This window comes from Lingula anatina, chromosome 1, assembly GCF_051362555.1.
Source record: "Lingula anatina isolate TDL-2025a chromosome 1, LinAna3.0, whole genome shotgun sequence".
Classification (NCBI taxonomy): domain Eukaryota; kingdom Metazoa; phylum Brachiopoda; class Lingulata; order Lingulida; family Lingulidae; genus Lingula; species Lingula anatina.
Genome location: NC_141767.1, coordinates 70473424 through 70489848, shown reverse-complemented (window position 1 = coordinate 70489848; position 16425 = coordinate 70473424). Strand labels below are relative to the sequence as shown.

General features: G+C 36.9%; 1 protein-coding gene across 1 annotated transcript; it reads right to left on the bottom strand.

Annotated features, from left to right (window-relative positions):
* Positions 1 to 4966: 4966 nt before the first annotated feature.
* Positions 4967 to 16345, bottom strand: LOC106173871 (nuclear inhibitor of protein phosphatase 1). Its single transcript, XM_013555169.2, has 7 exons — positions 16261 to 16345; positions 15943 to 16003; positions 9838 to 9991; positions 9166 to 9383; positions 8588 to 8723; positions 7717 to 7781; positions 4967 to 7037 (listed from the first exon to the last, which is right to left on the bottom strand). The coding sequence occupies exons 1-7, from the start codon at positions 16299 to 16301 to the stop codon at positions 6705 to 6707; spliced, it is 1008 nt and encodes a 335-aa protein (XP_013410623.1). The 5' UTR covers positions 16302 to 16345; the 3' UTR covers positions 4967 to 6704.
* Positions 16346 to 16425: the final 80 nt, after the last annotated feature.

The window sequence follows — 16425 nt, the reverse complement described above, 5'->3', positions numbered from 1 at the left end:
AAGAAATGTGAACATGCTTGGTAAATACGGCAACCTGGACTGGCGCTGCGCGCCGTATTGTGTCCGTTGCCTGAGCTCACGTTGTCATTCAGAGATCGATGGCGACCGTTTTAAACCAACTGATGGTAATTAGCTTGAGTGGATTTTGATACCGCGAAGACTGCTTTTATTGACGTATTACTGAACATTCAAGAGAAAACATTTAGAAGTTTCTTAGCGATATCAACGATCTCTTTGATTCGGGATGTAGTTTTCATTATGACTGTAGTTTTTTTTATTACGAATGGGAACGAAAACACGCAATCTGATTTGATATTAAAAACTGAGATAACTTTTAAGTCCCAAATCACCCTAGGTTTCTCAGAGCCAATTAGTGCTTTCCAAACACTGTAATTCTTAGAATTGCAACCTTTGTGATCGGACTTGAAAGCAGTGGAATTAATATAAGAGTAGAACTACTCAGACTGCCATCTTTGTTCAAGTGGAGAATGTTTTGATAAAAAGTGAGAAACGCCATAAAAGAGGAATATGTCTTCAAAGGGTCATACCCATATTCGAATTCCCTCCCCCCAATTGATAGTTATTTGTGAATATAATAACAATATTTTTATTCTTGCAGCGGTCGGTACAAATCAAAATAGTCACTTGTGTCTCAAAGGAAGTAATTAGCTAAGCCTTCGATCAACTGCTTGACAAGCATAGAAAATGAAGCATATTGAGAGCAAAGCACTCGCTGGCAGGAGGAAATCTTAATAATGCGGGCTATTATTGGTTTTAAAAAGCATGTTGCCACCTGCTGGTGAACTGGTGTTTCGGATATTTAGCAAAGGCGGATTTTATAGAGGACTCTTTAGCCAATGTCATTGCATTAAGTCCCCTCCCTTGACATTCTAGCATTACGTGGCTTAAATTCTTTAATCAATCGACCACGAGGAACATTCTTTGTCCAGATCCCAGAATCCGGAGTGATTAATGTACTTATGTAGCTTAAGTTTGAGACGAGTATGATAGCCAGATTTGGACAGATGTTAAGAGGCTTGCTTATGCCACCAAGTTGTGAGTAAACCCCGCGTGAACAAAGTAGCCTCAATGAACGCGCTTAAAGCACAACTTATGTAATCTTCCAGCTTCTGCTATTACAACGAAACCGCAATGCATCTATAAATTTACAATTAGAGGGATGGTTTTATATCTGTTATATATGCTATATTGCAAGTGAAAATAATTAATATTTAAACACACAACCAAATATACAAATAGAAAAAAACGTAAAAACGTCATATGTTCAGCCGACAAAAATATATATTCACGTCGGCTGAATTATTAAAGTATCCCAAAGACAGTAAAAAACAAATAAAGATTTGTTTATTAGTTCAAACTTTGTAGGTTCCCAATCTTTGTTGAATATATTTCCTCTTTGCTATGAGCACTTTATTTCTCGAAAATCGGTGCATTTGTCGGAGTGCTTTATTTTGTCTAGTCGTTGTATCCAAACCTACAAACTACTGCAATTTCCGTGGTTCTAGGACCTCGCCTGTGTACAACCCCAATTCAGCAGTTCAACATTTGATAATTAACGTCATTTTGAAACCTTTGGGAAACGTTTTCGTCAAGATTACAAGAAGACTTAAAGGTGTTGTTTTTACCACTTCAGAAATGGTCTGTTCATTTCGGTGAACGCTGTCTGAGAATCCATAATTGCTTGGATGGCATTTAGTGAGTTTCTGTTTAAATGGTTGAAATGAGAAAACATTCTGAAAAATATTCACCTTTTATTAGAAGTTTTTGACTTTCTTTTCGCAATTTTACATTTGTAACCCTATCTAAATTTCTCTTAAAATTGGGATCCTGAAAAAGTACCGGTATTGTAAATGTAAAAATATAGACCCACTAGAGTAGTTTGAAAATATGTAATGATTTTAGTAGTTATCTGTTCATTTTGAATGACTTAGTATGAGAATCTATAATTACTGGATGAAATGAGAAAACATTCCTAAATATTTTCACATTTTATTAAAACTTTGACATTCTTTCGGCAAATTAGGATTGTTAGCCCAATCTAAATTTATCTTACAAATTGGGATTTTGGAAAATAAATACACATGTAAGAATATAAACACACTGTAGACAAGGGTTCGAAAATATCTGATGATCAGTACTTGGACGAAGTACAACGTTTTATTCGTCCTAGATATCAGCATGAGCATATTGCCATCCAGAATTTTGAAACTTCGACCAGCACTCTTGTGCTCCACGTTAGGTTTGAACTCTGTGGTCAAATCATTATTTGTTGATCAGCACCATCACCTCGTTAAGCTTGTTAAGGCAAAATTTGCAAACATTCATTTTCCGCCCCCTGGGTCCCATTGTTCACCCCCCGTTCCTGGCTTTGTGTATGGTTTGCTAATTTTGTTACTTTACGTCCCAACTCCGATGTTGCTATACATTGTCACTATACCAATTCAACACATTCTGTTTACACAGTCACTTCTAATATTTGCGCATCGTTTCTTCTATGTTACTATTCACATTTTCGTGCTTGTGAAAGTCAAGTCAATATGACCCGACACGTATGAATGTTAAATCGCACAGAAAACAGTTGTATTAATTCTAACATGGAAAAGTTTTACTTCAAGCACCTGGCTGGCAAAAGCTTAAACGCACTTTATTATAAGTGATTTTTAACCCACCAAGTAGCCCGCAGCAGACTTAGCCAACTCTGTCCCAGATATTAGACATATATTGTGCATTGTATAAGTAATTGCAGTATAGAAGCTTTTATGTTGATACAAATAGTAAGGATTTATTCATAGCGGCTGAATGTTCTTGCTAAATCTGGCCTACATTAATTGTCCTCACTATTGACTGTACACCCGACACTTGTTACAGAATTCTTTGAGAAATACAATTTAAGCATGAATTGTAAATCGGCTATTTTGAGTGACATTTTACTTGAGCGTTCACTGTGTTATAAAGACTAGGAGCACGTCGTTGGCATAGCAAACGTGACGTCACGCTTTATGTAAGCAAGTTAAGGAGAGGCGCGGAGAAATCGATTCGTCATCATCAGACGTGTTTTTTTTTTACTCTGTCTCAATGTTGCATATTAATGTAAGATACGCCGTAACTAAAATACAACACACGGGGGATTTGATAAACAAAGTTAAATTGAATTTATTTTATGAAAATAACACCCAAAGGGTAAGACGAACCATGTTTTCTTTTGCCCGAGGGTCTAAATATAGAACTTTTCATTGTGTCCTTGAGTCTATTTAAATAAAATAAAACAACTTGTGGGCAAGTGACAAGGTCACAAAAGTCAGACAAAGTAACACTTCGCAACATCAAAAATCACAAGTTTCTATTCAAATACAGCATAAAAGAAGCACTGGTCAAGCCTTGGCGCGTTGGACTGTAGTTTTGTTAGGCTTTCTTTGCTCGAAATCAAAAGTTTAAGAAATAGATTTTCAATAAATGCATGCACCTACAATAATTTGCAGTCCAATATCAAATATCCCTTTTGGTAGAGATTATTAAAAGTATACTGTGAGCGTGTTTGACAACGTCCCAAGTCGTACTTTCATGTTTAAATATCCTGCAAAAGGACTAATCTTTCTCGATTCAGACCTCTGAAATGATAAATACCTTTAAAAAAACCACTGATGTCGATATTTCTTTCCGAGGTTAAAAACATGGCGGTCTCAGAGACTTGGGAATCATTTAGCACTAAATCAGGGAATTGAAAATGTTAAAAAACATAAAACATTCATGCGTGAGTTGGAGAATTATTATAATAATTATTATTTTATTCATTTTATTATTATTTTTTATTTATTTATTTATTATTATTATTATTTTTTTTTGTAAAAGAAAATCCAATTGGCGCAAAAGTCCCAGAAAAGATACTGTAAACTTGTACCACTGAAAATATTTCGGACTGATATATTCTTAAAGGTACATACGAACCGAGCATCGGTGGAGCGTGGATTCCCAGTAAGACATGTAAACCACTTTTACTAGATTCTTATATGACTCAAATAAATTCGACATGCCAAGGGATAAACTGAATAGATCACTCGATCAGCCATAAAAGACCTTTAGACTGCTCCTTCCTTTAAATTTTTGGTTGTAAATTTAACCTACTTTCGTGACCTACTTTCCTGCCCCATTGACATACAGCTTAGAATGCCAGCAGAAAAATCCGTTCAAACATCATTTTCGGGTAAAATTAAACAATGCCTTTTGGTAATTCTCTTAGTTATACTACTTGAAACTATATGCTGGCATTTGGTTGGTTTTTGTGACAAAAAATGACTTTGTGTGCATCTTTAAAGAAATGCCAATGTCAGGCTATTTTTAGCATCCTTCTGAAGGATCCCTTAAGCTTCTCTGTGCCTAAAACTACGAATTTCGCAAAAACTACGAATTTCATACTTTACGTACAAAAAGCATCAGTTGCATGCATTTGTAAATTAACTTTAACAACGACATTAATAATATACGCAATTAAATAAATAAATAGAACGGATGAAATAAAATAATTCAAGTTAAAGAAATAAGAAATACAGAGCACGACATTTTGTGTCAATGATTGACGATTGAAGTAAAGCACTGATGCAGTCCTATTTCCAGTGCCAAGTAAAATAATCGCTGCAATAGGTTGGTTAACAAGTGCTTCTTTTGCACCAAATTTGTTTAATGGGGGAGCATTTCAAAGTGTCTAATAGCTTCCCGAATAGTGTTTTGGCTGCAGACAGACATATTGGAAAACCAGACCTCCACACTACTCGACCCCCCCCCCTCACTAGGTCCTTCCTGCCTTCACTTATCCTGACTACTCAGGTAGATCTCAACACACAGCCATGGTACACCACACAGACACGCTACGAGTACATCAATTACATCTCTTCCGATTAACACATTAAATGTTACATAAGCTTTTTAATTAACAAATATCCACAACAGATAATGCATATTTTTTTATTTCTAAACGATCTTTGTATAATATATAATTCAGAATTTCATGTTACCTAGGTTGCAACGATGACTAAATAATTAAGAGTCAGCAATATGATTGCAGAATTGCGTTACTTCCAGTGATGTACCTTTGCAATGGTAAAAGTACGCTTCAGTAAGCACTACACTACCGTTATGGACTGATTTCGTCTCTGAGGTAAATGTTAAGTTTGAAGTCTACAACACAGCCCAGGTTTGACATCACGACTAGGGAATAAGCTGCCAGTCATAGCCGTCTATGTCGGCAATGGATTATTGCAGTCGCTCGTTTTTTGAAGATGTTGAACTTTCAAATAAAACGTACAATCAAAAATGCGATAAAAACTAGGGTTTGTGCCAACATTAAAACTGGCAGGTACCCGAAAATATATTTACTTCCAGAATTAGGAGCTGGGTTTGGACGAAATAAAGAGTTTAATTTAACACCAATTAAGGTCTTGTTACTTTTCCTTATCTTTGTAGTAAATGTGCTCTTTTCAACTGTATTACCTTGTCGAAGGATAACTCACAGGTGAATTAAGTGCTTTCTGCCAAGCAGTGCAATTTAATGGCCATTTGCTTTCTAATCTGTATCTTTGCACGTTCCATTTTTATAAAAACCACATACAAACATACCCATACCAACTGTTATGCACTGTTATTCTACTCAACCTGTAACTTTATTCCAATCTATTCTCTGTGTGCACCAGGAACAAATTTCCTCTTCCAAAGCAATATACTATGGAGTGAACCAAGTGCATGTTTTTTCATTCAATAACTCTGCTGACATAAGCTCTACATTGGCACCCCAAGTGACCCTCTGGTCACCATGTTACTGGCTATGGTGTGCTCCTTACAATATCCTGCACCATACACTGGTGATGGACAAATTGTACTGAAATTACCATAGTATATGGCACATGTGGTGAAATCTTCCATGATCAGAACCTTATGCTACATATATATATACAAATGATCATTTGCATTTCATGAATACATCAAAGTTCAGGCAAACAAACAGATTCCCACATCATAAAGAGCACAAGTCTTCAGTTCCTGAAATTCCCCTTGTGAAATGCACGGCCCTGGCTGGCTTCTGAGTTCAGTAAAAAGTTTTCTTGCTCACCTGACATCACTTCTCTCACCTGACTAGTACAGGTGGGCAACCCCATGCTACCTGACATATACTAAGCCTTTACCCAAGTCCATCTATTTTCCACACTACCAGATGTATGCAGTGTACCTGGACCATTATAAAAGGTCAAAAACCATCAAGTAACAATAAAATGCACACAGAAATGATGTACCTCCTAATTTTCTTATAGGGCACCACTGTGAAAGTCATAGTTGAACACAAAATGGTATTCAACCTTGATATTCTACCCTTAACCTATCCTTGTGTAGATGAACACGCATGTCTTGCCCCCAGTGTCTCTTTCAAAGGGCCCTTGGGCTGGATTTCTAATGCAGAAACCACAAGCAGCCCACTTTTCTGGCAAACTAACATTAATCAAGTTCAATTGCTTGATATTGTTCAGAGTCTCTATATTATTAACTTGACAATGGAATGATGAAATGATCTAATTTTTTTGACAAAGACAAATGACATTAAACCTCATGCACAACTGCATTAATGAATGCTTCTAAAAACACAGGAAAATATGACATAGGCTTGTTGACATAAATCCACATGTAATACCAAGATGATATTACACCAGTAAGGCAGGAGTAGGTCTTTTCCCAGGCCAAGCTTCCTTGGCATATTTTTTCTTCTTGGGTTCTTTCTGTTCAATGTCCATACTGACCACAGCAGGAGCAGGTGCTATCTGCAGCATGGAGCTGGACACTTCCTCTAAGTCAGGTGCCAGGTTTGGCACAGGAAGACCAAGCTTGGTGGCAATGCTATATGTACTGCTCACCAGTCCAGTCTCGTCTGTGGCTGACGGAAGATCTGAGTATAAATGTGATCCAAAATGACCTTGACCTTGGCGAACTTGAGGAAACATGGAACTCCCACTGCCTGCTGCATCTAGCTTTGGTTTCTGGAATGAAATATATATATGCACCAATGTTAAAGTTATATCTCAGCTAAAAACCCCAGAAACCTGTATGCAGTAAAACACCTGACTTGATGTGCTGTTCACCTTCATGATGTAAACTAATGACAGTGCAATGATGCACATATGTATTATAACAGGTGCTTGGCAAGATGAAAATGTTATCAAGTTCCTCTTGTTTCAAGATATACAAAAATCTCAAAGGGCACATTCATAAATGTTCATAAATAAATAAATAATAATTGTTCATAAATAAGTAAATTAATAAAATGGAAAAGCAGAATGTAAAATTTCTTACTGACTTTATATTAAGTTATAATCAAAATATCTTAAAATATTGGACAGCATTAAAACTATTTTGGTAATGCAGTTCTTAAGGTGACAAATTTGTTTCTCAATTAATAACAATTTTGCCTAACCATTAATAAGCTTGACTACTGCTCAGTTACATTTCATGTTGTTCTTGTTTAATTGTGAGTGAGGTATATTGTGAATGTAGTATGTTGTGGTTGAGGTATATACTGAGGTATATATTATTGCAACAGTTCCTAACAACTGCATATCCAGCAAAATAACCAAGTTCTGATGCAACTCTCCCATCAACATCAATTATGGCAGTGCTGCATCAGTGCTGATGTGAATCAAGGCAGCCTTCTGTTCTCACCTTTGATGGGATTACCATAGTGCTGATCATGTTCCTAAATCTACCCACTGTGGGATCAATGTCCTCTGCAAGGAATTTGAAAATATTGTATGGATACCATTTTCATAGATCTATCATAAATGCATAAAACCATTATACATTTACAAGAATTCTGTAAGTTACTGTTAAATTTTGGTGAACACAAAATGGGACTAATAGTGGTACCATATGATCATGAATATAATAAATTTAATGAAAAGTATTTCTGATGTTTTCCCACAGTAATGAGCTCACTCTAAAATACTTTATTTTAGCCCCAGGGTAAAAAAAAAAACTTCTAAAAAATCTCAAAGGTTCAAACTATAACAAACTGATTTTTTTCATTTTAACCATTTTGATAGGGAAATAAATGCCCAGAATTTAATCACTTCAACTTCATAAAAATGCAGCAATTGAGTATATTCTCAGCTTTTTCTATAAAAGTATACTATATGTGTATGAATATGTCTCAGATTTGTATTTTCTGCATTTACATTTCTTGCAAAGCTACTATCTGTCCCAATGCAGACCTCGAAAGTGAAAAAAAAAACAACTAAAAGTGACAGAATCAGTCTTTAACAATGAAATAATAATAATAAGAAATTGTATAAAACATCAAATCCAAATGCAGTGAAGGGTAGAGCTATGATTTGCGTGTTAGATAAAAAAAAGTTTCTTCCCTGAGAGGAAGATGTATTTGGTGGGAAAATATCAGATATGATACCTTTAAACAAAATAAATCGGGTTTCTGTCCCTATATGTAACTGACAAGCCTAGCTGGCAGGAAACATTTAATTTATCATTATTTAGTTTTAGCATTTAATTTAAACATGTTAAGATGTGTTTAACTCACCTGGATTAATGACTTCGTCCTCTTCTCTAAACCCCACAGATTTCCGCCGCCTCTTCCTGTTCACCATCGGGACATCCGCTATATCTCCTATGGCAGCTATCCTTCTATTATGTGCTGTGTTGAATTCTGTTAGATTCTGTTTACAAAATAAAAGAATAAACAGTAAAAGTACTTTTTCAATAACGTTACTCAGTATATCAGATACAATACAATATAACTGAGAGATTATTAAATTTTGTAAGTGTACCATTTTAAAGTTGCTTTGACTAAAAATGCTGAAATCCCATGCAAAAATTTGTCTCACTTAACACTCACTTACGCTTCTCAATCTGTCCTAGAACATAATATTTTTCTCTTTTAATGAAAAATGTTCCTAATCTGTTCTAGGACATTCTGAAGGACTTCCCAAAATCAGCTCTTGAACTGTTACATTTATTACAGAACAACATTAGAACTGTAAAAAATATACACCATATGTTCTAGAAAAGTGAACATTAGATGAGACAAATTTTTGCAGGGGATGTCCTTCTTCTTAAAATGTTAACATTATTCTTCATACTAAATGTTTGCCTCATCACCTCTAGCTCAGTCTCAGACTCTGGCAACCCCAGCAGTCCTCCTTCTCCAATCTCTTCTCCTGTTTTGTCTTTATCATCTGAGTAAGTAGATGGCATCTGAGGACGCTCTCTGATAATATAGACCCGCGAGGAGGCACCAAAGTGGAGTTCACTGTCTATTGGGACTTGCTGAGGTTTCTTCAGGTCAAGCCTGATGTGACCTATGAAAGTACCATGTGCTGGAAAACAAACACCAATCAATCCTGATGGAAGTTGATCTGTGGAATACTGTTATTCATATTGAGGAAAATATAAACTGTTCAATTTTTACAGGTAAAAGCACACCTGTTAAAGCATTCATCCCAACACTTGGGACTTCGTCCTACTGGATCCAGAGACCATTTCAGTTAGTGCAAAAACTGAACAGTTTAAATTTTCTTCAATATAATTAACAATCAAAATAATCTTTGAACATACATAAATTTTCTTTATCAGACAAAAAACAGTAATGCAAAAAAGAATCATAGTCGTTGATATTCACTTGTTTCAGTATGACTTACATGCTACATCAGGTGTAGTGGTGTAATGATGTACATTATGTACATGGTGATAAAGGATGCTAAACTCACAACAACAATTTTAATAAAAATATAACTACAAATGACGTTCACCATGATGTTAAAATATACTTACTGCTCCCCAGGTCTATGATAAAGGGTCGTCCTAGGTGTTTGTGCCACACTAAAGCTGCATGAACACGAGAGCAGGAGGCATGGTCAATGCAGAAATCACACAGCTGTTTATTGCGGCCAAAGAAATAACACTTTTTCTCGTCAATCATTAATTTCTGAAATGGAATAGCCATAAATTAGTACAATTAACTTTTGACAGTTTAATTGCATTCTTTGATAAAATAAGTTGCAATTGCTTTTAACAATACACCAACTGTTCACAAATATGTAAAACTAGAGGATCAGAGAGGCGATACCGCCTCCGGATATTGTACCACCAGCTGGAGTAAGCGCATTCGTATGGAAAACCCCCCAAAAAAAGGGACACCACCTCCAGTCTTGTGCTTAACAAGCTCTATTAAATGCAATCAACAAGAGTTCTCAAAATATATGAAAAAATGCAAAAACTAAAAATGGTCCAATCATGCAGATTTTGGAATTGACCTGTATTTTCCTAACATTGATCACTCCTGTGATTTTCTAGACAATAGACTATATAACGCCATTCACGCAAAAAATGCAGAAGTCAATTCAACAATCTATCGGCACTATTTAACAACCAAAACCTACTTTAACTATCTAAACTTAATTCTACTAAATTAGTTTTGGTCATTTTAATCATTCGTCAAAATCTAACAATCAATAAACGATTCAAAAGTCAATTACCGCAACTCAACAATCAGTCACCGCAACTCAACAATCAGTTATCGCAACTCAACAATCAGTTACAGCAACTCAACAATCAGTTACTGCAAACGGTCATTCGCGGACTTAACACCAGATGGCGCGCGCACCGTCAGCGATCTGAAACGTCCTTGACCTTTTCCATCGTTTTAACAGTATTAAAATACGTGGTGCCTCGATTTGAAACCATTCAGCTTAAATTGTGTTTTTAATCTCCAAATACTTAAAAAAATCAATAAAGCTATTCGACAAGAACCTATTATATCGTATCTTTTATATTAATTATTATTACATATCACAATAATAAACGAGTCGCCTTTTGATGTACGCCCGGCTATAACCTCTATTAAAAAATATCAATTTTTATGAGATTCGTATCGTTTGGTTCCATTGCCTCGCTTTCAAAAATTAGAACAGGCGCTCCAAAATCGTAAGACGAAGTTAAAATTTTTATATTGGCCGAGTTCGCCACCGACTAGAATGCCTATACGTCCCCGCATCCGATACTCCCGCGCTTCTTTACATCACCGCACCAATACTCCCCCGCACCGATACTCCCCCGCTTCTTTACATCCCCGCATCGAAACCCCCCCCTCCCCACCCCCCCACTGATACTCCCGCGTACCAATACTCCGCAAAAACACTATTCCCCAAAGCAAAGATTCCCTGGGCTTTGTAGACACAAATCGTGCTTCAAAACCCTTTCTATTATGCTATTTTTTTCAAAGTTGCACAACCCTCTTGGGACACATAATTGACACATTTTATTCGAAATATATTGGGGAAAATAAAGGGCTTTACTCGAAGTCGATCTCAGACTTTGCGTGCAGCTTAACAGTCCGTAGGCCTACAGCTATGCCTTGTAAATTTGAGAAATGTTTGTGCAAAATTAATATTGTTCTCCTACTGTAGTTACCGTATTTATATTATACGCCCTTTTATTTATTTACTTAAGGCAAAGTTAGTTTTAATCTAAGATGACGCAGCTATGTCTTTTCCTCAGGCAACGATGATTTTGTTTAATTATTAAATAATAAAAAAGCAGTGCTAAAGCGCTTCGTTTTCTGTTATCTTTCTCCAACGTTCTTTTCTGCTCTTAAACTTCTTTCCCTTGTCTTTTGGAGGCATATTAGAATCTGAACTGAGCAAAATTCAAAATTTTTGAAAATTGTTGGACAACGAAATTGTAGAGACACGAGCATGCGTCGTGAGCACACCTTTTATTCTCGCAGTCCTGCCGTGTTTTCGACTTACTTCGTCATAGATGTGAGGGCGTGCGCCGTACTCAACACGCAAAGGGCACTTTCTCTTTCATTGCTTGCGACGTGCATCTTGGACCACGCAAGTCTCACTTGCAAACTCCTCGCAAACTCCTTGCGAAGGGAGCAAGTTACGCTTGCGGCCTCGCTGTTTAAAGATTATTTAAACAGCGAGGCCGCAAGCGTAACTTGAGATTATTTGTAGAATAAAGCGTAACAAAGATTATTTGTAGAATCTATTGGAAATGTTTAGTATCCTCCGTACGTGCTTACATACGTGCGAACTCGAAATTTCGCATAAAGGACTTGCGTGGCACGTGAGATTCTCCGCAAAATTTGGACTCAAACGGGTCGTAAGAGCCCGTGCGGCCGGTTGTGACCGAGACTAATGTGTTGTCGCCCAAGATTTTTTAGGAACTTTGCGGCTTCTTTTGTATAATACCGATGCTCAATTGTAAGCAATTAAGATTTGTATGCACTGCGCAATAGCATAAAAACAACATCACCAAGGATCTCCCTGTGGCCATTTTTTTTCACTTATCTCACCAATATCCAAAGCGTTTTTCCATTTGAAAAAAGTATTTCTTATACAATGTAGGCCGTGCTTCCGAGTCGTTGACCAATTTTTCAAATCTATATGTGAAAAAAATCGATGCAAGGTGACAGACTCTCCCATGATAGACAGTCCGGTTCCCATCAATTTGCATATAGGTAATTCAGCCCCGCCCTAGATTTTGACCCACTTACGTCGATTGACCCTAACCTGTAGCCTATAATTAAATGGATGGATGACTCTCCGTTACCCAGACCCTCAGTTTCGTGGAAATTGCATAGGAGGAGTAATAATGCGGGGAGTATCGTTGCGGGGGAGTAACGGTGCGCGTATAGGCCTAACGGCAATTCTAGAGGGGATTTATTGATGCGGGGATCTATCGGTGTGAGGTCGTATTGACGTGCATAATGCAAAAATTTACTAAGGAGAAGTATCGGTGCGGGGGAGTATAAGTACGGGGGAGTATCGGCATGACTCCCTAGAATATCCTCACAGCATTATCTGCAATTTTTAATGTATTTTGCAATATAATTTTCATTCCTCCCGATGGATAATTTTATTAATCAAGAGTGGGGGAGGGGTGGAAAATCCCCTTGGTGCCACATATAACACTATAAATGCGAAAGGAATTACCCTATTTGTGAAGAGAAAATAAATGTATTTGTTTATTTCAAACAGCGTACTTTTCGCGCATGCGCAGTAGTTTGAGACCTGTGCTATTCCGCATATTATTCGAGTAGGAACTACATGTGGTTCATTGCCATATCTAATTTCAGTATGATGTGATTGAACGCAATCCTACTATTATATACTTAACTATATCATGACAATACGAACACGATGAACCACATGTACTCCCATAATATGCGGAATTGAAAACATGGAAAAGGTCAAGGACGTTTCAGATCGCTGACGGTGCGCACGCGCCATCTGGTGTTAAGTCCGCGAATGACCGTTTGCGACAACTGATTGTTGAGTTACGGCAACTGATTGTTGAGTTGACGTCTGCATTTTTTGCGTGAATGGCGCACCATGCATTCGCGCCATTCACGCAAAAAATGCATTGTTGAGTTGCGGTAACTGACTTTTGAATCGTTTATTGACTGTTAGATTTTGACGAATGATTAAAATGACCACAACTTATTTAGTAGAATTAAGTTTAGATAGTTAAAGTAGGTTTTGGTTAAATAGTGCCGGTAGATTGTTGATTTGACGTCTGTATTTTTTGCGTGAATGGCGCACCATGCTTTCACGCCATTCACGCAAAAATACATTGATACATTGTTGAGTTGCGGTGACTGATTGTTGAGTTGCGGTGACTGATTGTTGAGTTGCAGTAACTGATTGTTGATTTGCGGTGACTGATTGTTGAGTTGCAGTAACTGACTTTTGAATCGTTATTATTGATTGTTAGATTTTGATGATGAAAAAATGACCACAACTAATTTAGTAGAATTAAGTTTAGATAGTTAAAGTAGGTTTTGGCTGTTAAATAGTGCCGATAGATTGTTGAATTGACGTCTGCATTTTTTGCGTGAATGGCGCTCCATAATAGACCTATTGGTTTTCCTTGAAATGTGTTATCATTGTTGCATCTGTAGTATGCTGATAAAAGAGTAAACCTTGGGCAACACTATGGGCATATCTCTGCTAGTTTTGAAGATATGAGGGGCAAGAAAATATGCAAAGTTCAGTTCTTGGTGAAAAAGTAGGTCAAAGGTCAATTTTAAGGTCACAGTATATGACTTCCTATTCAAGTTCAATAGTAACCATGGGAATTTCTTTGCCAATTTTGAAGATATAAATGCCAGAAAACATGCAAGGTGCAGGTCATCATAAAAAGTAGGTCAAAGCTCAATTTCAAGGTCATAGTTAGATTGCCAGTATATGACTTCCTATTCAAGTTCAACAGTAACTTTGGGTGTATCTCTGCCAGTTTTCAAGATATAAAGGATAGAAAATTTGCAAAGTTCAGTTCTTGGTGAAAAAGTAGGTCAAAGGTCAATTTCAAGGTCACAGTATATGACTTCCTATTCAAGTTAAATAGTAACCATGGGAGTTTCTTTGCAAATTTTGGAGATATAAATTCCAGAAAACATGCAAGGTGCAGTTCATCATAAAAAGTAGGTCAAAGCTCAATTTCAAGGTCATAGTTAGATTGCCACTATATGACTTCCTATTCAAGTTCAACAGTAACTTCGGGTGTATCTCTGCCAGTTTTCGAGATATAAAGGATAGAAAATTTGCAAAGTTCAGTTAATGGTGAAAATTAGGTCAAAGGTCAATTTCAGGGTCACAGTTAGATTGCAAGTATATGACTTCCTAATCAAGTTCAATAGTAACTGGTCGTATCTTTGCCAGTTTTGGAGATATGAAGATCAGAAAATTTGCAAAGTGCAGTTCAGAATAAAAAGTAGGTCAAAGGTCAATTTCAAGGTCACAGTTAGATTGCCAGTATACGACTTCCTGTTCAAGTTCAATAGGAACTATGAGCATATCTCTGCTAATTTTGGAGTAATTCACATTTTATTTTCACCACTGAATATTGCGTTGTACTTTTTTATACAGCGCAACGCCTAAACCGTATCGAAAACAAAAACGTGGACACCACCTCCAGTATTGTGCTTGACAAGTCCTACAAATTGCAAAATTCAAAAGGTCTCTGGCATTTACGGTTCCAGAATTTGAGAAAGTTTTCAGTTTCATATCTAATGGCCTCTTCTCCCATGAAAATGCACCTATTGACCCCAAACTCTCAAAGATGAAAGGAGTCCCTGATTGTAACCCCTCACCATAATATGAGAGCTTAGGTCTGTGTAGTTTCTGAAAATTGGTACAAACAAATATTTTTTTTGCAGAAAAGTCCCATTTTTAGAAAACTTTGGCCCGTTTGACCTTGAAATAAAGGTCAAAAGTCAAATCTCAGGGCATATTTGGAATCTCCACATATGACTTTCAGTCAGACTTTTGTAGTAATTTTTCCGATAATTCCTTCGGTTTGGGAAATATTTAGCATTGAATTTTCCAAAATTTTGACAAGGGTGCGTTTCAACGAGCGTCACGCCCAGGCCAAAGCACCGACTGAGACAAAAATACAAGGGGGTTCAAGTTGAGATTATATGTGACCTAAATCCAAGAGAGGGGGACACAGGTCCTTGCGGTCTAGGAGGAGAAGCGGTAACGGTGACTTGTATCCCACGACACCCTGCGGAGCCAATGGAGCCGGCGGAGCTTACGGAGCCGTACGAGACGGGTCGAGACTAAAACCATGAGTACCGCCAGCGTACACGCTGGTGGTACTAATGAGCATGGTGTGTTTGAGCAACCTATAAATGGTAAATCAGTTCTCATGATAAACTAGTAAAAGCTGGATACTATTTGTTACCCTGTGTAACAGTGAAGTATGTTTGCAGGGGTATATGTCTTAAGATAAATAGACAGTCATTTTCATATCTCTGGCTTTTGGTCATTTTCCCTATAATATCTGCCACCCTGGTAGAGGGTAGGCATACCTTACTGCAACCAGCCACATCCACTGAATGCAAACTTAGACATGGTTGACTACACTTACCTGAATCATTTTGCCCTCTTTGAGGACATCTAAATGAAGTCCAGGAGGGGGTTTCCCAGCCCTGTAAAACATTAAACATTTTTTCATATTTAATAACATTTGCTCTGATCGGAGAAAGAAAGAATGTACAGTTTCACTGTTTGTGGCATTGTGCTGTTGATTTTTTGGTCATTTTTAATATTATAATAAGATTGAAAATTAGGAGTTGTATTAATAAAAACGCATATAATTCCAATCCGGAATGGGAATGACTGAGTGTAACATAGTGCACTATTAAATCAATTGCTCTATTCCTCTCGGTTGAAAACATTTGCTTACCAAGTGGGCACCTCAAAATTATTAGCATTTACAGTCGCCATTTATCAGTGATGAGCATGTCTATAAAATTAGGTCAGGATCCATATTTTGCAAAGGTGGTGAGTTTAGATAATATATCGCATAAATGACCATTTGATAATACAGAATTATAAAAATTCTATATAT

Bases quoted from the DNA above. Each gene is read 5' to 3' on its own strand.
- LOC106173871 (XM_013555169.2), bottom strand. From the start codon at position 16,301: ATGGCGACTGTAAATGCTAATAATTTTGAGGTGCCCACTTG. The intron at 9,992-15,942 runs GTAAGTGTAGTC...ATTCCATTTCAG, and splicing joins AAGAGGGCAAAATGATTCAG to AAATTAATGATTGACGAGAA. The intron at 8,724-9,165 runs GTGATGAGGCAA...TTTTGTAAACAG, and splicing joins AGTCTGAGACTGAGCTAGAG to AATCTAACAGAATTCAACAC.